General features: G+C 41.3%; 1 protein-coding gene across 3 annotated transcripts in view; it reads right to left on the reverse strand.

Moving 5' to 3' along the window:
• Positions 1-23778, reverse strand: part of ST6GAL1 (ST6 beta-galactoside alpha-2,6-sialyltransferase 1) — an 82085-nt gene that overhangs the window by 28163 nt on the left and 30144 nt on the right. For all 3 annotated transcript variants that reach the window (XM_016200073.2, XM_016200075.2, XM_016200074.2), the window contains 2 exons: positions 9224-9358; positions 4463-5117 (listed from right to left, as the gene is read on the reverse strand). In XM_016200073.2, the coding sequence (XP_016055559.2) occupies positions 4463-5066 (604 nt within the window). In that variant the 5' untranslated portion in view covers positions 5067-5117; positions 9224-9358. The remainder of the gene's footprint in view (positions 1-4462; positions 5118-9223; positions 9359-23778) is intronic.

Genomic DNA, 23778 nt, shown 5'->3' on the forward strand with positions numbered 1-23778 from the left:
ATGCCCAAATGCACTCTATATTTTTCCCCCTGCAGCTTTTGTTTCTCTTGCTTTTGCCTCAGCTTGAGTGCTCTTCTTCTTTCCTCTAGGGGAGCAAGTAAGCAAGAACATCAAGGGATTTTTCTTAACCTGACAGACACCTCATACCAATGTTTATTGTAAAGCTACAGATACAATGAGACACAAGAGCAGAAAGGCTAAGTATGAGGGCCTTTGCAACAGTGACTGGGTTTCAAGTCCTGGTCGGCTGTTCACCAGCTGTATAACCTCTTTGGGTCTCAAAGCTTAGCGCATCAGTAGAATGGGCACAATAATCTTACTGACCTCCCAGGGTTGCGGGGAAGGTGAAAAGAACAAGCAAGGCATGTTAGGTGCACAGTAGGTGCACAATAAGCATCACTCTCCTCTTGGTTATAGCATTTAAAATATACGCTATTGTTTGAAATGAAAATCCAAACAAATCTAAGATACTTTATATGTATACCTATCAAAAATGATTGAAAATGACTGAGCCCCCATTGGCTGATTTATGGGACTGCTGGAGGCACAATATGTTATTATAATCCCTTTGATAATTTTGCAATGGACAAAATAAAGAGCCATAAAACTTACCTTACTTTGGTCTCATTTCTGAGGATGTTTCCCCTTGGGAGGGCAAGAGTAGTCACTTATCTACCCCAAAACTGTGTCAGCAGTACTATTTGTAAGAGCAAATCATTTTAAACCATCTGATATGTCCAGTAGTTGGGAACAGGCTAGACAAACCTCAGGTACAGTGGAAAGGCTATGGGCCTGGCATGCTGCCTGGTACTCACAGGCCTTCAACAAAGGGCCTTTCCTTTCCCTTTTCTCTTTGTATTCTATGTTCCTATTTAGTATTGTTGATAAATCCATGAATGAATAAAAGGACAAATGAATGAATTCCTTAAAACATGTGTTAAACCAAATGCCCAGAGGATATATCCTTTAAAAGACAGAACATTTGAAGACTAACGTGCAATTTTTTGTCTCAGGATCAAAGTCCTTCCATGGAATACATATTTAAAATTATAACTACATTTTATAGAAAGAGATTATTTTAATTAATGTTAGTTCAATCACTCCAAACTTTTACGGAGTGCATAAAAATAAATAGCAAAGTTCCAATTCATAAAAGTATCAGACTCTGCCTTAAACTTCAACACAATCTCAGCCAGGCAGACACTGATAACTTGCCATAAAGAAGAGGATCAGCTAATACATGGAATTTTCTAAACATTACTGTGATAGAGCAAAAATGGGGAAGAAAGAAAGAAATTGTGTGCCATAATGTGTGAACAAAAACCAATCGGCTGTAATTTCTCGAGAATGCAGCCCAAAAGAAACTGAAAAAGTAAAAGCAGAGGTGAGGCTGGTTGGCTTGGCAGCTCTTATTAGTAAGTACTGCCTATTTGGAGAGGTACAAAATGTGATCTCATCACTTCTTTCTGCTCTAGAGAATCCAATTTGGGTCTACTTTTCTTCTTCTGAGTGCCTGTGCTTGGTTTCAGACCATTTTTCCTGGCAGTCATATGCAAGAAATAAAAAAGGAGACATATGACCTCACCTGCTCCAGTACCTTCCAGAACCTGACAGAGAGCAATGCTTCCTGTGCTTTGCTTTCTTTAGCCTGATTCATTTCACAATAATGGAAAACACATTCTCTCAAAATACGCGAATCACGGAGTTTCAAGCAAAGCTGTAGTTCTGTGTTGCACGTGTTTGCAAGGATGGATAGACTTTCTATCTTTGCTAACTATGAAGGATTTCAAGAAAGAGAAATTTATATATTCTGACCAGTGCCTTTGATCCTTTTTTGGGATCACATACCCCTCTAAGAATCAACTGAAAGCTATGGACTTTCTTTCTAGAAAATGTACAGATCGACTTACACACATATACACACATCATACATACCTTATCCACGGATATTTTTGCATGCAATTTTAAGGATTCGTGAACACCCTGAAGGTAGGCCACAGGACTCAAATTCAACATCCTTGTCATTATTTGCAGATGACATGGAACTATATAAAGAGAACCCTAAAGATTCCACTAAAAATCTACTAAAGCTGATAAATGAATTCAGTAAAGTAGCAGGATACAAAATAAATATTCAGAAGTTGCTTACATGTTTATGCATCAATAATGAACTATCAAAAAGAGATATTAGGAAAACAGTCCTATTAGGAAAATGACAGCATGAAAATAAAAAATAAAAACATACCTGGGAGTAAATTTAACCAAGGAGACAAAAAACTTGTATTCCAAAAATTATAAGACATTGAAGAAAAAAAATTGAAGAAGATACAAATAAATGTAAGCATATGCCATGCTCATGAATAGGAAAAAATAACATCGTTAATTCATCCATATTACACAAAGCAATCCATAGATTCAATGGAATTCCTATCAAAATACCAATGGCATTTTTCACAGAACTAGAACAAATCATTCTAAAATTTATATGGAACCATAAAAGATTCCGAATAGCCATAGCATCTTGAGAAAGAAAAAAGTTGGACATACCACACTACTTGATATCAAATTATACTTTCAGGCTATAGTAATCAAAACAGCATGATACTGGCATAAAAGCAGACACAGAGATCAATGGAACAGAATAGAGAGCCCAGAAATGAACCCATGCCTATGTGGTCAATTAATCTATGACAAGGGAGGCAAGAATATACAATGGGGTAAAGAAAGTTTATTCAATAAGTGGTGTTGGGAAAACTGGACAAATATATGCAAAAAAATAATACTAGGCCACTTTCTTATACCATAAATGAGAGTAAACTCAAAATGAATTAAAGACCTAAATGTAAGACCTGAAACCATAAAACTAGAAGAAAACATACACAGTAAACTGTCTGGCATTGCTCTTAGTATTTTTTCTGATATATCTCCTCAGGCAAGAGAAACAAAAGAAAAAATAAACAAATGTATCTACATCAAACTAAAAGATTTTTGCACAGCAAAGGAAATCATCAAAAAAAACCCCCACAAAGACAACCTAATGATTGGAAGAAGATATCTGTAAATGCTACATCCAATAAGGGGTTAATATCCAAAACATATGAGGAACTTACACAACTTACCGCCAAAAACAACAACAAAAAAACAGCCCAATTAAAAAATGGGCAGAAGAACTGAATAGACACTTCTCCAAAGAGGAATACAGAGGGCCAATAGACATAAAAAGATGCTCAACATCAATAACCATCAGAGAGATGCAAATTAAAAGCACAATGAGATATCACCTCATACCCGTCAGAATGGCTGCCATCAATAAATCAACAAAACAGTAAATGTTGGCAAAGATGTACAGAAAACGGAACCCTCACGCACTGTTGATGAGACATCAAATTGGTGCAGCCCCTATGGAAAACACTATGGAGAGTCCTTAAAAAATTAAAAATAGAACTACCTTATGACCAAGCAATTCTACTTCTGGTTATTTGTATGAAGAAATCTAAAACACGAATTTACAAAGATATACACACCCCTACATTCATTGCAGCATTATTTACAGTAGCCAAAATATGGAAGCAACCTAAGTGCCCATCAATAGACGATTGGATAAAGATGTGGTACATATATGCAACTGAATATTCCTCAGTCAATAAAAAAATGAAATCTTATCATTTGTGACAACATGGATCAACCTAGAAAGTATTATGCTAAGTGAAATAAGTCAGACAGAGAAAGACAAATACCATATGATTTCAGTTATATGTGAAACCTAAAGAATAAAATAAACAAATAAACAAAACAGAAGCAGACTCACAGATACAGAGAACAAAATGAGGGTTTCCTGATGGGATGGGGGTTGTGGAACTAGGTAAAAATGGTGAAGGGATTAAGAAGCAAAAATTAGTAGTCACAAAATAATCATGGGGATGTAAAGTACAGCATGGGGAGCATAGTCAATAACATTGTAGTAACTACGTATGGTGCCAGGTGGGTACTAGGGAAAAAAAATAATTCCTGCTCTAATTCATTGTTTTCAAAAAGAAAAGCTTAAAATTACCCAGGTAGTTCAGGCCAAAAGAGACAATGTACAAATTTCAGAATCTAAAGATAAAGTAGAGATCTGTCCTTCAATTATTTTTATATGTCAATATAAAAGCAGCATTTTGCTTCTTTGTATCAGTAGAACTCTCTTTTCAAACAAAATTTTCAGTAGAACACCAATACTTAAAACAGGTAAAAAATAAAGCTAACTGACAAAGATGCTGGGAGAGTAGATCTCCACCCTTTTCAATCGCCCATGAAGCCTGAGGCACCTCTGGCTCATGGGCAATGAAAAGCACTGACCTGGGCCTGCTCTGCTAGTCCACAGAGACTTACCACAGTCTCCAGTCTTGTCTGTATGCCCAGCTACTCCAAACAAGTTAACAATCTCATGTTCAAATAGCAATCTTAACACCACAGAACCCACCTATTTCTTTGCCCAGTTGAGAGAACTTCAGAGATCCCGCTGAAGAGACGACAGCACACCTGCCCCATGGCCCAGCCTTGATCCTAATGCTCTCCTTGGGCAGGTAACCCTCCCATTCAGATGTATTGAAGGGAAAATCTGTGGCCTCTACCATGGATACATTCACTTGGTCCCGAAGGTGGCAGAGCAGGGCCTCTGCACTGAACTTGACACCAGGCCCTGGCCCCTTGTAGGACACATTGTACTTGTTCAAGCTCAGGTAATTCCTCCAGATCTTCTGCAGCCTGAGGATAAGGTTTTTGGAAGAGCTGTCTTTGCTCCACATCTGGAAAGTTTCTAGCTCGGTCTTGGGCTGATCCCTAGGACTGTGGAGGGCCTGGCTGCTCCTGTGGGTGTCCTGGGTGTTGCTTGAAGGTGCAGACTGGGAACCAGGCCCCATGGCAATTTTCTTCAGACCCCTCAGCACCTGCAATTTCTCGGTTTGCAATTTAAGGGGATCATAGTAACTCCCTTTCTTCTTCTCCTTCCACATAGAGATGACTGCAAACAGGAGAAAGGCCAGCACACAGCAGCTGAATTTTTTTTTCAAGTTGGTGGGAATCATAATGAAAGATGCATTCAAGGGAGCCACTCTGTTCTGAGCAGGAAAACAAGCCTAGAAAAAGTAAGACAAGGCAAAAAACGATGTAAAGAAAATCTACAAGTGTGACTGTCAAGAGGCAAGGTGATGGGCGGAGCAATGAATTTAAAGTGACAAGATTTGAATTCTACCAGGTCTGCAGCGCTCTCGCTCGGTCTCTCTCTGACACACACACACATACACACAAAATCACTCTCAGTTTTGGTTTTGAATGTAGAGAACAGTCCTCAGACACTCCCTTCCTGTGTTCTCCATGATTCCTTTTTACACTCTAAATCCTACTTTCCTCTTGTCTTTGTCTAGCTCCCCAACTGCACTCTGAACTTCCTGAGGTCAGGAATCACATCTTACACATCATTTGGTTCCTAGGGCCTTACACTATCTGTTAAATGAAGGTGTGCATGCTTGAAAAACTAAAAGAAAACGAAGAGCAGACTAACTGGTCTACATCATAAGAACTCAAACTCCCTAAAATCCTAAGGGGCCCAGAATTCTTCTAAAATTGCCAGAAAGAGATCTCTCACCATGGACAACACCATAGCTTTGTGATGCATCTCTCTAAGTGGTGTTGGACTCCTGAGTTAGAAGAAGAGCAAGGGCTAGCTTCACAACAAAACATCCAATTTTATGGAGTGCATTGTGAGTGCTATCAAGTGTCGGGAAGCTAGCTGACCTCATGGTAAAGGATAGGAAATCTTGGTAAGACAGCAGACAAATGATCAATTCAGGACATGAAAACAAAGATGAATTAAGCACACAAGATGTTATTTTATTTAATGTCACCATAAACCAGGGCCACTGTGATATGCAACTCTAGTAAGCACTATGTTTACGACAGTCTAATATGAAGGGCATCTCCTGAGCTGTGCAGAGGCCCTGACCACCGCCAGCAGTGGTATTCTAATCTCCACTTATAGATCAGCCATCTGAGGCTCTGAGAGGTTAAGAGAAGTGCCTAGGATCACAGAGCTGAGTAAATGGTAGCACTATGGTTCAAATCCAAGAGCACTTGATTCTGTAATCCATGTCCTTTCTACAACATCCTGTACAGAACTGCTGGAAGTTCTGGAAAATGGACTTCACTAAGAAAATAGAGCCTAATAGTCCCTTTTATATCTAGGTAAAGACCTACTTTGTTTACCCAGAATATATTGTGTAACTGAATGGAAGGTGAAAGTACTTTAACCTCAAACAATGTCTGTATCTTTTGAAAAACATTAAACTCTTTCATAAATAAATGGGCTAATTTACCATCATGAGTGTAAGGAATCACCCCCTGGGCTTTTGCTAACCCACTAGGATCTACAGTTCCTTCCCATGCAACCTGCTCCTAAGGATATCAGAAATAAGGTGGCAGTGCCCGGCCGGGCGTGGCTCAGCGGTTGAGCGTCGACCTAGGATCCAGGCGATCAGGGTTCGGTTCCCGGTCGGGGCACATGCCCGGGTTGCGGGCTGGGCAGCCGATCAATGACCCTCTCATCATTGATGTTTCTATCTCTCTCTCTCCCTCTCCTTTCCTCTCTCTGAAATCAATAAAGATATATTTAAAAAGAAAAAAAAAAGAAATAAGGTGGCAGGAGTACTAGGCCAGGTATTCGGGAAACCTGGGTTCTCATCCCTGTTCTTGGTGACCGGATACATCACTTAACCTATCCGCACCTAAGTTTCTGTAGAGTAGTCCTCTCTTCCCTATCTCATTTACGGAGTGCTGGGAGAAAAAAACAGGTATGGTATTGTCAGGCTTTGAACTGGGTAAATGTAAAGACACAGGAGGTATTCTAAACAGAGACCAGAGAGCAGCCCCTCGGCATGAGGACCAGGTGGAGGCGACAGGGGACAGTGGAGCACTGGCCAAGCCTCATCAACCTGAGCTTCGGGTCCTTCATCTGAGACTTTAATTTCAGCGGCATCCAGATCACTCTCGGAATCAACTGGCAGTACCATCCAAGCTGCGCTTCCCACCCCCCCAGACCTCAGGAGCCAGGAGCTCTGGGGAGAAGGGTTCCTGCCTTGGGCTGCTGACATTTTGAAAGTGGTGAAAAGTAGGAAGAGGGAGAATTCAAACTTGAAATCAGGAAATGACAGAGAGGGCTTGTTGTATCATCAGAAAACTAAGAAACTCAATTTCCTCAGATACCCAACACAGCTAATCAAATGACTATGACAGCTGAAGAACTAGAGGAGGGAAAGTAGCATCTAAGAAGTGCCTACTATATATGGCAGGCACTTTACCTGCAGTCTCTCATTGAATTTTTACTATAACACTATGAGGTAGATATTAAATGTCCTATTTGAGGAAATGAAGAAACTGAAGCTTAGCAAGGTTACAGGGTTTCTCCAAAGTCAATAGCTAATCAGTACTAGAACCAGGATTCCAACCCAGGTCTCTCTAAAAGTTTGTGGTCTTTGCACCAAAAGGACAGGCATCTGTGATAAAGGACAGTGAAAAGTCAGTGTTAATCAAACAGGACTCAGAAATCAGGGTCACTAGAGACACAACTCAATCTGCCAGACAATCACAGAAAAACCACCTTTACCATTAGCACTATAGCAGCCATCACCTGGGTGCACATTTACCACTCAGGCAACCCTTTCACAGTAATTATATTCATGAGACCCAGTATAATCTTATGAAATAAGGAGGGAAAATTTTGTTAGCACTATTTATAGCTGAAGAAACAGATTTATATATATATATAAAATATATATATATTTTATTGATTTCAGAGAGATATAGAAACATCAATGATGAGAGTCATTGATCAGCTGCCTCTTGCACCACCCCCGCCACACTGGGGATCAAGCCCGAAACCCAGGCATGTGCCCTGACCAGGAACTGAACCTCAATCTCCTGGATCACAGGTCAATGCTCGACCACTGAGCCACAACAGCCAGGCGAGATTTTTTTTTTAAATATAAATAATTTTCAAAGTTGCATGAGTGATTCGGAAATAGTAGAGTTGGGACTTAACTTTTATGTGGATGAGTAATGGGGACTATAGTCTCAGAAAGGGCTGGTGTTCAGCTTCCTGCCACCACCTGCTCTCCAAGGTTGAGTTTCCCAGGGAACAGGAGTTCAGTCAAACAGCCAGGCACAACACAGTCCTGCAGCTTTAAGACAGCCTCAGTCTTCAGGGTCTGTGCCCCATCATGGCCTCAGGACACTCATCTGACACCTCCTGACTCTTCTTGAACACCACCCTCTGTTGAGGCCCCAAATCCACCAGCTCTCTGGAGCTTCTCATCATAGGCACTTTTAGTTTCAAGACCTTTTTCATCTCTCAAGCTGCTCTAAGGAGACAGGGACTAAAGAAATTTAATCTAAGCAGCGAAAGCTGAAGAGAAGAGGTAGGAAATTTTTTGTTTTCAAATCCTTTGGGAAAATACACCAAGTTCTGAATTTTCCAATCTGACTACTTAAGCTTCCAGGCCTCTACACTGCTGTAATCTCTCCCTTAGTGCATTTGTCTGGCGATCAGACAGCATGACTTTTCTGCTTCTGATCTCCTATGGAGCCCACCTCCCTTTTAGCACTATTCTTGCTCTGTCTGCTCCCATCTACTGCTTGCTTTTCACACTGATCTTTGCCAAAAGGAAACTCCTCCTGGCTCATTTCTGAAACCCCAGTGTCCAGCACAGTGCCTAGGGGACACTCAATAAAGACTTATTGAATGAACGGGGCTCTATCAATGAATCCTTACAACCCCCATCAGACATCTAGAAGAATACAATAACAATCCACATTATCACCTACAGAGAACAAGTCAACACTGAACCAACAGAAAGACAATCCCAGCAAACAGAGGATCCTGCCTCCTGTCGCAGTCTATCCATCACTGTATGCATAGCATCAAGCGCAGGATTTGGCAAATGGTGGGGCTATGTGGACTGATTTACAGAATAACTTTAAATCTTGTATTTATAGAGTATAGAAATAGCCAAACCACCTATTCCCACCCCTCATTAAATCAACTAAATATATATATATATATGAAGGAAACAGCAAAGCTGTAGCCAAACATTGAGACCCTGTGACGCTTGTCAGCACACTCTACCACACCACTTTTTATTCAGGGATGTCCCCTTTTGCTGCCAAATCCACACCTCCAAGTGTTTCTTACCTGCTTTGGTTTATCCCCCTAGGGCCGCAGACTCTCCAGGTCCTCAGGATCTAGCACTATTCTTCATGGGAGGGATATTTGCTTTGTTAGGTTTAGAGGCCAAGGCTCATTTTTCTCAGGATGATGAATAAACATCTGCGAAGGCAAAAAAAAAAAAAAGAGAAATAAGAGCTGTTTTCCAACGGGCAGGGTTAAAAATTAACGAGATGGCACTTCTGCTAGTCTCCAGTGTGGGCTCTGGCCTAGGCTATGGCTCAACCCAGAAAGCCCTGAGGACTCAGAAAAAGAGAGATGAGAGCCTATTTCAGGTGCAATGGCCTGGGTCTATGAACAACACAGACAGCCTAGAAATAGCCTGATACTGGATGAGAACATGCTAGAAAGACAAAGCAGACACCACAGATAAATCTGGGGAGAAAGGATTGGTTAGTCATTGGTTTGGGGATATATAAATGGCAATTTGGGGAAGAGAGGAATAAGTTCATTTCAAACTAAACTGTAGACAGAGTTTTTAAAATTATTTATTATCAAAGAATATTTAGTGAAATGTGAAAGTTTAATCATATAATGTTAGTATAAAAAATAGGTCATAACCAGTATATACTATCCAAACACAGAAAAATTTTTTAAATGTGCATGTAGAAAGAAAGGACTAAAAAATAAAATACCCTGGATGGTAGAATAATGTGGTTTCATTTTTTTATAATGTTTTATACATTCCAAATTTCTAAAATGTAGATCATTACTCTTAGAGTTGAAAAAATATTATAAAAATATAATTTTTAAAAGTTAAAAATACAATTCTATATTTGTCAGCTCTTTCTTGTTTCTGATGGAATGTAGAAAAATAACAAGGAAAATTTTGATAGAGTCAGTTGCATGAAAATCCCAAATTCATGCAATGAAAAATACTGTAATAAAAAGGAAAATAAGAGTCAAGGTATGCAAAGGGTTAATACAGTAAAAGCCTCTCAAGCAGGCAATCAACATAAGCAGGCAGACAAGTCACAAAAATGGAAAATACAATTAACAAGCATATGAAATTATAATTAATCTTAACCCAAAAGAGGCAACTGGAATATTAAGATATATAAGATAAACAGAATTTACATTAGCCGGCCATTTTCAAAATGAAAATACTCATTTCTGGACAGACTGTAATGAAATTGTTATATTTCAAAGATGCTGTGGAAATGAACTTAACCTTTTTAGAAAGTAATCAGGCCATAGAATTAAGAGCTCCTGACTATTATCAAACTTCCAGGAAGTAAAACTAAATAAATAATTCAAAGAAGAAAAAGGTTTTACGTTTTGGTTTCTTCACATGTAAAATGATTTCTTCCCTTACACAGTGTGGTGAGGACTGACAGAGGATTAATGGAATAAAGAATGAGTTTTATAAAGCAATATGCACATGCAAAAAAAAAAAAGTTTTCAATTTATAATGGTGAAAAATCTAAGGTTAGCAACTAAGCTTTCAGCAATACTAAAATAATTAAACAATGGCACATCCACCATTATAGAATGTATGTGTGTATAACTGTGTGTGATTTAAGTAGTAATAAGAAAAAAAATGCTTAAAATATTATAACAAAAAAAAAGTGCCAGAAAATGTCACCATTGCGAATAAAAGTTATGCACGGCCAAATACCTAGAAAAAATGTACATGCTTGAGACCTGATGACTGTTGATGAGCAAATGGATAAGAGATGAATTCTCACCTTTCAGTCTGGCTTCCTTTATTCTTTTTTTTCAATTATATTTATTTTACTTTTTCCATCTCCATTTATCCCTCTATGCCCCCTTCCACCTCTGCCCCCCACCCCTGCCCCCAGTCACCACACTGTTGTCCACATCCATGAATTTTCTCTTTCTTTTTCCCTTTTGCTCAATCCCTCCACCCCACCCTCCCAACAGCACCCCCCACCCTTGGACCAGAGCCGGCTTCCTTTATTCTCATTATGTTAGTTGAGTGATTAAAGTAAAACTATTGGGGACAGTATCAAAAATACACTTCAAGCTTAAATATCAACTTGATACACAATATTAAACTGATTCACAATATCGAAGCCTGTCCTGGCGGATGCAGCATTAACAGAACTAAGAGGAAAGAGTAGTGGCCACAAACTGGCTTCATCCCATGATGTATGCAGAAATCTTTCCCTGAAACCCTGAGGTTCAAGCTGGGGGAATTTCAGCTTTTCATAACTGGGAAACAGGCAGGCAGGCCCTGCATATGACTCATAGGGCAAGAGTTAGAGGTGCCATTCTGCTCTTTGTCAAAAATGTCAGGGCTCTGTTTATGAATTTAGAGAACTGACTTCCTGGTAGCCTCCTGGTAGAGTCAGAAAATATTCCTGGTAGCTATCCTTCTTTTCATGTCATGTACATTTTCTTTGTGGCATGAGAGTTTGTAACGATGCATGTATTCATATTATTATTTGGTTCCCTTTGTCTCCTCCTACAAAAAAAATGTAAATTCCATAAGCAGAAACCTCATCAGCTTTCTTCACTACTATCTTCAATGCCCAAATGAGTGTTTGGCACATAGTAGGCATTTAATAACAATTTGTTGAGGGAAGAAAGAAAGGAAGAAAGGGAGGGAGAGGAGGGAGAGAGGGAGGGAGGGAGGGAGGGAGGGAGGGAGGGAGGGAGGGAGGGAGGGAGGGAGGGAGGGAGGGAGGGAGGGAGGGAGGGAGAGGGCATCCCAGCTCTTTAAAGTTCTGTTTCCCCAGGCATCATTAATGGAAAAGGTTCTTTCTCAGCAGCCTCCCAGGGAACACTCGGGGCAGTCACCCTGCATTTTGGATGATGCCTATTGCCTGTGAATACTGGTTCGCTGCCATCCTCCCAAAGTGTGAGCTGCTGGGGCATGAGACATTTGTCCGGGTTCAGGGCACAGACAAAAGAGGAGTACAGCAAACCCAGACCTTCCTTTCTCACATCAACTGCACCTGCTCAGGACAACTTGCCCTCTAAGAAGATAAAAATCACTCCCCGATCTTGGTTTTCAAAAATCAACCAGTTGAAACAAAAGTAGTGCAAATGTAGATCTAAATCTATTATAGGTAATGAGGGCCTTCCAAAAATAGTCACTGCTGCTCATGAGATAATAGGGGTGACCAACCAGCTGCACAAGTGATAAAAGCATCAACTCATGGAGTGAGAAACTTTAGAAATCACAACAATAATAGCTACTATTAATTCAGGACTAGCTAAGTGCTAAGCACTGACTATAGCTTAGGGGTCGAGTAAGAGCCCTAGAATTAGACTGATCTGACCACGAGTCCAAACTCTTGCCTCTCACCAGTTACATGACCTGGGGAAGTTATTAAAGCCCCTAACAGCTTCTTTACCTACAAAACAGAACTAATGAAAACAGAGCCTATCTCATAGGATTTTTTTAAATAATCAAGTAAGAAATACACCCAAAGGATTACACAATAGGGCCTGAGACAAGTACTATACACATCATTTCTTACCATCACCTACTCTGTGAATACCATTGTTACCTCCATTTTATGAATGGGAAGACTGAGACAGGGAAAATGAGTAATTCGCCCAGAGTAACTCAATTGTAGCACTCCACATCTCCCATGCTCTTTCATGCCTTTGTAGCCCTGAACATAAAGATCCTTCTGAATAAAATGTCCTTTCCTACCCTGTTCACATGGGAGCACACCCACTCAGCCTCCAAAACCAGCTCAAGTGTCACCTGGGCTCCACAGAGATTGATACAACTCCACTGTTGTGTCTGGCTCTCATCAGACTACATGACATTTATCTGTCTGCAGGTTTGCCTCAAGGAGACTGAGAGCTCCTTTAAAATTTATCTCTGCTCTCTTGGGTCTAGCCACGCTCTTCTCCAGCCAGGACCTTGAATATCTTAGCTCCTGGATCACTATCATTCTCTCCAACACTATTTCTGTCATAACCCATGGTGATATTAACATCCACCTACAGAATCATTCTAGTCCCGGGTCCCTCAGTCTGGATTGTGACCTCAGCCACTTACTCCCAAGGCCATATCTCTGATCTTGTCATTTACAAAAAATATACCCCCTCCATAGTCTTGACTTCAGGCATACCCTCTGTAATCACCACTCCTGTCTTTGCAACTGAGTCCAACTCATACCCAACTCCAACCAAAAACGGCTGATCCTACCGCCTTCTCAGTCTCTCACTTCCTTTATATCCCCCCTTCCTTTCCCACCCAGTTTAAATTCCATTGTCAATTGTTAAATTGAGCTTTCTATCACACATGGTTGGATAAAGCCCAATTCTGGTTAAATCCAACTCTCTGTCCTACTCCATACCTGCAAATATGTAACTGAACATATTAGAGAAAAATCACACTGTGATGCTTACTGATTTCACTTCAAGTTCATAGTCACTAACTGGAAGTAGCTACTTAATGCTTCCCAGAAATTATGTGCAACTTTTCCAGTCAATTCATCTGCCACTCTCCTAGGGGACTATCTGACCCCCACCCCCATGAAAATTCTCCTCATCCTCACCTTCGCCTTATTCGTGGAGAAAAAGAAAGCTACCAGAATAGAACTTTCACACACATGCCTTTGTATTCAGCTACCTTCCCTACCTACATTTATGCCCAAATGATCTCTTCTTCCTAGGGATGAATTTGATGCATCCAACACTTATAATATCCAACATTTGTCCACTAGATCCTATGTACTATTATCTACTTAAGGACATTCTTGTAGAAAATGTCCCCCTTTGTTCTGCATCAATATAGGTATCCCTCTCTCAAAGATCATGTCCATCAGCAGATAGACATGCTATTATTTTTCCTATCTCAAAAAAAAACCTCTTTTCACTGAGGCAGCCACCTTTGACCCAAATCAGTTGTAGCATCACTGGTAGTGGGACACCTAAGACAATACATGTTTTCTGATGTAAGGCAAGAGGAAATGCACAGCACTTAATATGAAAAATTCTTGACCAAAATGTAGATTAAGTGTATAGATCAAGCCTTTATAATCAATTCCAGTTTTTAGGAAATAAAGGAGAAAAAAAGAGCAAGTTAAATGATACCATAAAGAGTTTTCAGACAAATCGTGAAAGCAGGACATTCTATAGGACAGTACGTTGATGCACATGACAAACAAATGGCTTGAAAGATACGACAATCATATGCAATATGTAGACCTTGTTTGAATTTCAATTTGAAAACACCATTGGGGACAAATGTGATATTTGAATATAGATTTGATATTATATGATATTAAGAAATCATTTTGTTAATTTTGTTGGGTATAATAATAGTATTATTATATTATTTATATATGTAGTTATGTTTTTTAAAATCCTATACATGTGAAGTATTTAGAGATGAAACCTTTCTTTCTCCTTTCTCTCTCTCTCTCTCTCTCTCTCTCTCTCTCTCTCTCTCTCTCTTGTTGTTAGTCCTCACCTGAGGATATTTTTTCCTTTGATCTTTAGAGAGAGTGGAAGGGAGGGAGTGAGGTGGGGGAGACAGAGAGAGACATCGATGTGAGAAAGACACATCAATTGGCTGCCTCCCGTACATGCCCCAAATGGGGCTGGGGATCAAGTCTGCAACCCAGGTAAGTGCCCTTGACCGGGAATTGAACATGGGACCCTTTGGTGCTTGAACCAATGCTCTAACAACTGAGCACACTGGCCAGGGCAGAGATGAAATCTACTTTCAAATACTTCAGCCAAAAAAACAGAAAACAAATATGAAAAATGTAATATCACTTTTTCCCCAAATGTATTCACATTAAGCTATGCAGGAACAAGAGTAATATGTAAACTCTTCTTGGACAATATTGTTTGGGAGTGGGGAGAATCTGAAAGAGCTTCAAGAAAAAAGTTATGGCAGATAATTGTTTCTGTTTTCCTGAAGGGATTAACTGAAAAAGATATATGACTTTAAAAGTCACATAATTAGCCACTGCATGAGTTTTAAATATAGTCCATGTCCCTGTTCCTCCTGCAAAACCTCCTGACCTCAGATTAACGTTCCAGCTCCTGCCCTTTCTCTTTCCTTTAAAATAAAACTCCTCGAAAGAGCTGACTTTAGTCACTCTTTCCAATTTCCCTCTTCCCAGTCTCACTTGAACCCACTCCTTCAGGCCTCCCCTTGTCCAGGAAACTGCTCGTCTACGTCGCCAAAGCCCTCACGGCCTCCATGTATGTGCTCAGCCCTCATCTGACGCAGCCCATCAGCAATGTTTATTCAGTTGGTCACTCCTCCTCCTAGTTTCCCAAGCCTACCCCTCCTGGTTTTTCTCCATCTTACAGATACCTCTTTCTCACGGTCTGTCGCTGGTTCCTCTTCATCTCCCTGCCTCTACACACAGAGGGGCCCCTGCGTTTTGTATTTTGTTCCGTCTGTACTCACTCTCTGCTGGCTGTGAGCACCCGGCCTGCAGTTTGAACTCAACACACATTTGGAGAGGTGCACTAAAACGAGTTCAGAAAGCATGTTCTCTCAGTAAGTTTCTACAGAAAGGAAGTCCTTAAAAATTAAAAAAAACACCCACAGTAGCATGAGGGTGGGGGTATAGAATCAAGCCCTCGACCCACTCCACCGTTCACCCTGTCATCTGTCATCTGAGTGGGGAGGGAGCAGCGCAGAAAACCGTAGCGATCAGACTCAGAGCACATCAAATGATGAGACCGACTTACTAAAAGGCAGATTCCTGAACTCCACTTCAGTCCTTCTGATCCGGGTCCTCTGAGATAGGGCTCAGAAATCTGCATTTAGCAAGACCTGCTGTGTAGCAAGCACTACACGCAATGCTCTGAGAAGCAGGTGGCTTAGAATACTATTACTCAACATGCTAGTCTGAGGAAGCTTTGCCAAGATCCAGCATGGGGAAAGCACAGGAATTCAGTGTAATCAACTTCTATAGTAGTTTGAAAGAGTATTTATGCTTGTTGAATCTAATAACTTTTAAAACAGGGCTTTTTTTTTTCATCATTTCATTATTCTATTGATCTGTGAGAAGGGGGGGCGTGGGAATCTGGTTCTTCCCCACTGATAGTTGGAGAACTTTGGCTTTGGTGAATGAGTTCAGGCTCTGTCATCTCCAAGCCCAGATTCAAATCCTGACTTTTTTGCCTGTCAGTTCTATGTTCGTCAACTTCTGTAAACCTCGTGTCTTCATCTGTAAAGTATGGATAAGAATACATTAAAATATGCTTCTGCAGGGTTGTGGTGACAATTTAATGACAGACTTCATGGCTTTGTAGTTGGCAAATCTGAGAAGCAAGTGAAAGGAACACATGAGAGTTTTACAAAGTGCCTGAATAGCTGCATTTGCTAGTGTTTACCTGAGGATGAGCCCAGCAGCCTGGCTAACAGTAGGGAGGGGGAAATTCTGCCCAGATCAAAGCCCTGAAGATAAAAGGGCTTTTCATTTCTGCTTGTCCCAGCTGTTCCAGACCCAGGAGGCAAAAAGGGTCTCTTAATGGAGATTAGATCTTTTCCCAGCAGGGCAGGTCCTGATGGGGAAGATGATGAAGTCCTCAGACAGGCCTGAGTACACTTCCCTGAGGTTTTCTAAAACATGGAGAGCAGAACTTTGTGGGGGCTGTTAAGTCCCCACCATGGATAGGGCAGCTGCTCCACAGTTTCTGACGAGAATCAGCCACTTTGAATGGCTAAGGAAAGCTCCAAACTCAGGATTAAGAGAGCCACGGCAAAGGGAAATCCAGCCACTTACTACTACCTTCAACCTGTGCCTTCAACTGGCGCATATTTGTAGAAATATTTGCCTTCCTATCTGGCAGGTGCCTGGGGAAAAGCAGGCCCGTCACAGCCCATCAGCTCCCTTTCTGTATGCTGCTCACCCCCAGCCCCAGCCCGCATCCGGCCCAATCTAACCACACTAGAGACCACTCTGCACTCCACTTCTTAGTCAAGGGTAAGCTGAGGAGGAAGGAACAAACAGGAGGCTGAGAAAATACTGCACCCCCACCCTCCAGCAACACAGCCAATCACCCTTCCTTTGCACTGGGTCACAACCAACAGAGAAGTACACAGAAGAAAACAGGCCCCCCTCCTCCTCAGGAAGAGAAACTCTTTCACCTCCTAATCTTTAAAAAGGAGTTCAGTTGGTATTAAGGACGTTTTTACACATACGAAAAGGTAGGGGGATGGGTAAAAAGGCTGCGGGACATTTATACGATAGAGTACTACTCTGCGATAAAGAAAGGTCTCTTACCCTTCGAGACAGCATGGATGGACCTGGAGAGTATCATGTCAAGTGAAATAAGCCAGTCAGAGAAAGATAAGAACCCCATGATTTCACTCATATGTGGAATCTAATGAACAAAATAAACTAACAACATAGAGACAGATTCACAGATAGAGAACAGACTGACAGCTGTCAGAGGGGAGGGGGGTTAGGGGCTGGGTGAAAAAGGCAAAGGGGTTAAAGAAATAAAAGAACTCATAGACCCAGACAACAGCATGGCGATTGCCAGAGGGGAAGAGGGGTTGGGGGAGATAGAGGGTAAAGGGGGTGGTAAATGCTGGTGGAGACTTGACTTGGGGTGGTAAACACACAATACAATATACAAATGATGTATTGTCGAAGTGTACACCTGAAACAGATCATCTTATTAACCAATGTCACCCCAATGAATTCAACAAAAAAATACAAATAAAAATTTTTAAAAAGGTATAGAGAATAACATCATGAACCTCCCTGTGTTCATAACCCAGCTCCAAAGATTATCAATATTTTGCCAATCTTATGTTATCTGTCCCCCACCCCCTTTTCTTTCCTGGAGTCATTTAAAGCAAATGCCAGCCTCATTTGTTTGGCACGTAGGATGGTATTAGCTATGTACCATCCTAGGGAAAACTGAGAATATAGCCTCTCAAATCATGTTCTATGGAGCTTACTTTCCTGTAGTATAACACCCACACACACCCACACCCATAATGCCATTAGCACTTAGTATCCAATTCCCTTTTTTCTCTCTCTCTTTATTGAATTTATTGGGGAGACACTGGTTAACAAAATTATACAACTTTCAGGCACACAATGCCACAACACATCATCTGTACACTGTGTTGTGTGTTCACTACCCCAAGTCAAGTCTCCATGTATCACCATTTATCCACCCTACACCCCCTTCAACCAATTCACTTTCAAATTGTTACCAATTCTATCAAAAATACCTTTTACACTAAATTCCTTGAATGGTGATCCAAACAAGGTGGACACATTTTTTTTTGGATGATATGCCACTCTTAACTCTCTTTTAATTTATAATAGTTCCCCACTCCCTAAATTTTTTTTTTTCATGACATATTTGTTGAAGAAACTAAGTCATTTGCACTGACTCTGGCTGATGAAATCCTCACGGTATTAACTTACTCTTGTTTGCTGTTTCCTCTAAACTGAGTGTTAGATTTCAAGGCTTGTTAAAATTCAGGGGTTTCAGGTTCAATGGTTCTCCCAATATTTTTATACCTAAGAGGATCTAAGTCTTGGTTGTCTAAGGGAGTCATAGTGGGGGAAATGCACAGCGAGGCCTGAACTCATCAACTTTGCAGGGGTCACTGTAAAAACAACAAATACCAATACTCATAAATAGGTTCATTCATTCAGCAAATGCTTATTGTCTACTGGGATCCAAACTGGAGATACAGCAGTGCAGAGAGCAGCCAGAACTTGCCTCCTGGTAAGGAGGTAAATAAAGAGTAGAACAGCCCAGACGTGGCTCAGTGGTTGAGTATCGACCTCGGATGCAGGAGTTCACAGTTCGATTCCCAGTCAGGGCACATGCCCGGGTTGTGGGCTCCATCCCCAGTCAGGGGCGTGCAGGAGGCAGCCGATCAATGATGACTCTCTCATCATTGATGTTTCCATCTCTCTCTCTCTCCTTCTCCCTTCCTCTCTCTGAAATCAATAAAGATTTTTTTTTTTTTTAAAGAGTAAAACAAAATAAATATGTATATAGTGGTATAATTGCTCTGCAGAAAATTAAAGCAGGGAAGACGGAGAGGAGAGAAGGGTATATGTGGGGATAGGATGGAGATGAGTTTTAAATTGGATAGTCAGAGAAAGCGTCACGGAAAAGGCATTTGAGCCAAGATTGGGGATAAAAGAGGGGTCATGCAGATATATGAAGAAATAGGGTTCTAGGTGGAGGAAACAGCAAAACCCATAGGCTATGCCTGGCCTGTTTCAAGGACAGCACAGAGGCCGGGAGAAGAATGGGCGAGTAGAAGGGTAGTCTGAGGTGAGGTCAGGGAAGTGTTTGGAGCAAGATCATGTAGGGCCTTGGACTGGTGTAAGGATTCTAGCTTTCACTCTGATAAGACTTGGCTGACTTATGTTTGATAGAGATCATTCTGGCTGCTGCATTGAGAACCAACCTGTGATGTGCAGAAGGTAGGGGGAAAAAAGACCTTTCAAAAAGCTATTGCAACAATCTAAGTGACAAAGGCCCATGAGCCCATTTACTGAGCTCTTACTGGGTGCTAGCATTTTATATATGTTACCAAATTGAATTCTTACCACCACCCTATGGGGTGGGGTATTAACAACCTTCTTTTATAAATGACGAAACAAAGAATTTAAGCCATTTGCTTAAGATGTCATTGTAAATGGTCAAACCAGGGAGGGAGCCAGATTTTTTAACTTGCAAGCTGCTTGTGCTATCCAACATATGTCCCTCTACTCAGGGCTCTTTGAAACGCTCCTGAGAGCCTGTCTGCTTGACCAGGTCAACCACAGTTGCCAGGAACCATCTTGGACCTTCTGGTGACCCTCTTTACTTTGCTCTGATTCTCATCTCCTTAACTACTCAGTGTGAAAACTTCATTCTCATCTGTATCTTAGGATCCAAACTTTCTGTCCCTGAAGACCTTGACACCCTATAGCCTCCTGAGGCTACCTCAAATATGCCTCCAGGAAATGGTCCATGTGTCCTGTATTCCAGAAATCTACAAAATGATGGGCTCCCTTTCTCTAAAAACATGAACTCTTAATTCGTGCCACTTGAGTTGCCACTTAATCCTGTAATGACTGCTCTTTCTATTTCCTTATTTCAGGGATGGCTGGCTTCCTCATCAAAAATGTACTTTTTATATGGCAGGTGCCATACAAAGTTGTGGTTGAAAGTGGCAACCCGCCCAGGAATTGCATTTTCCAGCAAGTGTACAAGCACATACCTTGCATCTGGGTGGACCATATGACTAGTTAACAGCAATGAAGCGTGAGCAAAAATAGCATATGTCACTTCTGGGTTTAGGTGATTAAGAAGTGAGACTATTTGTTACAGCAGCTGGAATTACTCTAATTAATACTGCTACTTAGCAGAGATTTCCTAAATATTTGTTTCTACTGGTCTAAGAACATCAGCAGAATTCTCAGGTATGGATTTTTTGCCATCCACACAGTTCTCTGCTCACCCAACATTTCACTAGCACAGTCGAAAAACAAATGCTTCCCTTAATTTAGTCAAAGCCACTGGTTCGTAAATTCATCCACACCAAGTACCTCTTGTGTTTGTTTCCCCCACTATGGTCCCCAGGTTCTGAAAGATGCTGTCAGCCAAATTTAATTAAGAATTTGAGTTCTTATTTGTTATCAAGTAAAGACATTGCTGCCAATAAGAGCTTCCGACTAGCATAAGATTGTCATTGTTATCCCAGGCAGTTGATAAAAGTCCAGCATGATACAAAGAAACTTGATGATTTCCTCAGCCTGTGTTGTTGGGATAAATGTGTTTCCCCCATCTAGGTTTTTGAAAACTAAAAGTGTCTGGTGGGTCTCTGGAGACCTGGGACAAGCAAAGGAATTCTGGTTTGTATGGCCTGAAAGTTACCCCAAGACAATCATAATTTTCTGATCCCAGGTGGCTCCTAAATAACAGGTACTATTGGTAGGCTAGACACCAAGGGGTGCTTAAAAATCTGTTTCCAGCTGCCCTCAACTAGGTAGAACTGAGGCATTTTTAAGCTTACCTGGAAGAATCTGGCTCCCAAGTGCTTAAAAATCAGAACGGCTATGTAAAATCAAAAATTTACCCTCTCATCATCTCAACACACAAGGAAACAGTTGAATGCACTGCAGTTACATCAGAAAGATACCCCCTCAGGACAGAACAGCAGAGCTGTAATAGCTGGGTAGGGAAATTAGGCTGCCCACAGTTCTCATATGCTGAAGAGCAAAGGAGAAAAAATGCAAGCAACACAGGAGGAGGAGAATTCTACAGAGAGCCCAAAGATTAAGAATTTTCCCTTAAATATTGATTACAAGGGTCTGATGACCTGCAGCTCTCTCTCTTCAAACCCCAGTTTAATTGACTTTCTTGAGAACAATACTGTCTGTTAATGCTGTCTTGAACATAATTTCCTTCAGGAACTCCTGGGCTGAAAATGATGCCAGGGCTATTTATTCCACCCTCCCATGAGGAAGTCAGGGCCAGAGTTTCTTGACAGAATCATTGAAGTAAGCTCTCCTTAAAATCACCAAAGTGACAACTGTTTACCTCTCTCACCTTAGCAAATCAATCTCTTTTAGGACCAGCCCATGGCGAAATGGGCCACCATACAAAGAGAAAAGGGGAAAGAATGTAGAAGAGAAAAAGTCTGATCAAGTATGTCTTCAGAGATGCATCCTACTCCTAGTCTCACAGCCATAAATGTCGGTGTAGGTCAAAGAAACCACTTAGAACACTACTTCTCTATCTTACCTGGGCATTAACACCACCTAGAAAGCATTTTAAAAATGTAGATGCCAAATATTATCCTCCATAGATTCTGATTTAATTAGTATGGACCAATAAACATTAATATGGACCATGAAGAATATAAAAGTTCACGGGGGCAGGGGGTGGGGGAAGCAGCAGCCTCCCAGAATGGGAGGGGAGTTCAGGACTTTACTGGAAGGAGGGGGGACAATGTCAGTCCAGTTACCATAGGTGATAAGTCAACACATGGGCTCAGGCATTCAATCCCTACCTAACACAGACTCTTCCACAACCCAGGGAGCTTACTGCCTCCTGATGGCCCAGAGTTATTGAGGAGCTGGCGACCCTCAAATTCAATCCAGGTCTTTGAGAATTTCAGGCCAAATTGTCATCAATTCTGAGCTCCTGCCCAAAGGGGAGACATGAACAATTAATGTCTGTGATAAGGCCAAGAGTAGTCAATACTATTAGAGAGAGAGCTAACAGCCCTTGCATCAAGGTGCACCTTTCACCTTTCTCTACTCCTGACTGTGATCTTGACTTTGATCACCAGGTAGCCTAGGCAGCAACGCGGCTGGCAATTAATCTCTTTGGAGAAGGAGTGTTCTGTAGTCTGATCGATCCCAGAAGAGGGCCCACACTCAGCTTCCACTCTTGTCCTGAGGTAATTCCCTCCTAGAAAGTGAGGGCTGGTTCTCTGGGATTTCTCCCTCCCTACAATACATATACAAAGACCAGTTAATATCTGCACCTATTTTGGTGCTCATTGGTACATGTTGACCAATGAAAGTTTTGGATATTTTTCATTAGGGGACAGATCCACAGATTTCAGTACTCACTAATCTCACCTCCAAACTTCCCTACTTGCCACTCCCTCCTTTCACTTCAGGGATCCAAGAGTGTACCCAAGGTGGAAGCTTCCAGTCTTTCGAGTGTGGAGTCCTCAACCTATATGGACTTCCACCACACTCCTGGCCTGAGCAAATGCTCTCTCTCCCATGCTCCTCTAGGTGCTCCAAGTGAGAATATTCTTCTTCCAAAAAGACAGGGCTATGGGGGGATAGAGTTCATCAACACCACTTCTGTTTCCTTTTCAGCACTGCCAAGCAAAAGTTATACAGGTGACACTCAATATCGAATTGGCGCCCACTGCCATGGCTTGTTGGATGTGTGTTGAGAGTAGGAGGTAGTTAATTTGTAAATAAATAATGATTTAGACTTGTACTGAAATCATCAATGAACATGAAGCACCTACTGGGCATGTAGCCGTGTACAGAGAAAGAAGAAAGGGAAGTCATCATGACTGCTTTTAGGGGCTTCCTATGTGTCAGGCACTGTGCTAAACCTGTACATATAATAGTTCATTTGATCCTCACCACCATCCTCGGGGGTTGGTGTAGTTATTTCCATTTTGCAGATAAGAAAGCTGAATCTTAAAGAGGTTAAAGTCTTCTTGCTGGTAAGTGGCAGAGCCAAGACTTGAATCCAGAACACTGTGAGACCGTGTTCTTAATGCTTGTACTCAAACAGTCATCTTGTTGGACCTGTGACTCTCTCAGCCACAACCATGTTCACTTAAGCCCAGAAGTAAACAGCTTCCGTTCATAAGGAAACCAATGGAATTGAAATTCTAAGCCCAGGACACACTTAGAATGCTAGACCTTTGGCACATCATCTCACTGAATCCTTCAGTAGCCTGCATGTCTGCTGTCATTATAGCTGACCTTTAGAATTTACAGTCAACATTTGGGATGTTGACTATTTGAGAACAGCCCCAAAGGTCCTATACATAAAACAGTCTTACATTAAACAGTCTGATTTGGCTGTGGAGTGAAAATGACACGTATGCA

The sequence above is a fragment of the Miniopterus natalensis genome, chromosome 6 (genome assembly GCF_054644295.1).
Source record: "Miniopterus natalensis isolate mMinNat1 chromosome 6, mMinNat1.hap1, whole genome shotgun sequence".
NCBI classification, from domain to species: domain Eukaryota; kingdom Metazoa; phylum Chordata; class Mammalia; order Chiroptera; family Miniopteridae; genus Miniopterus; species Miniopterus natalensis.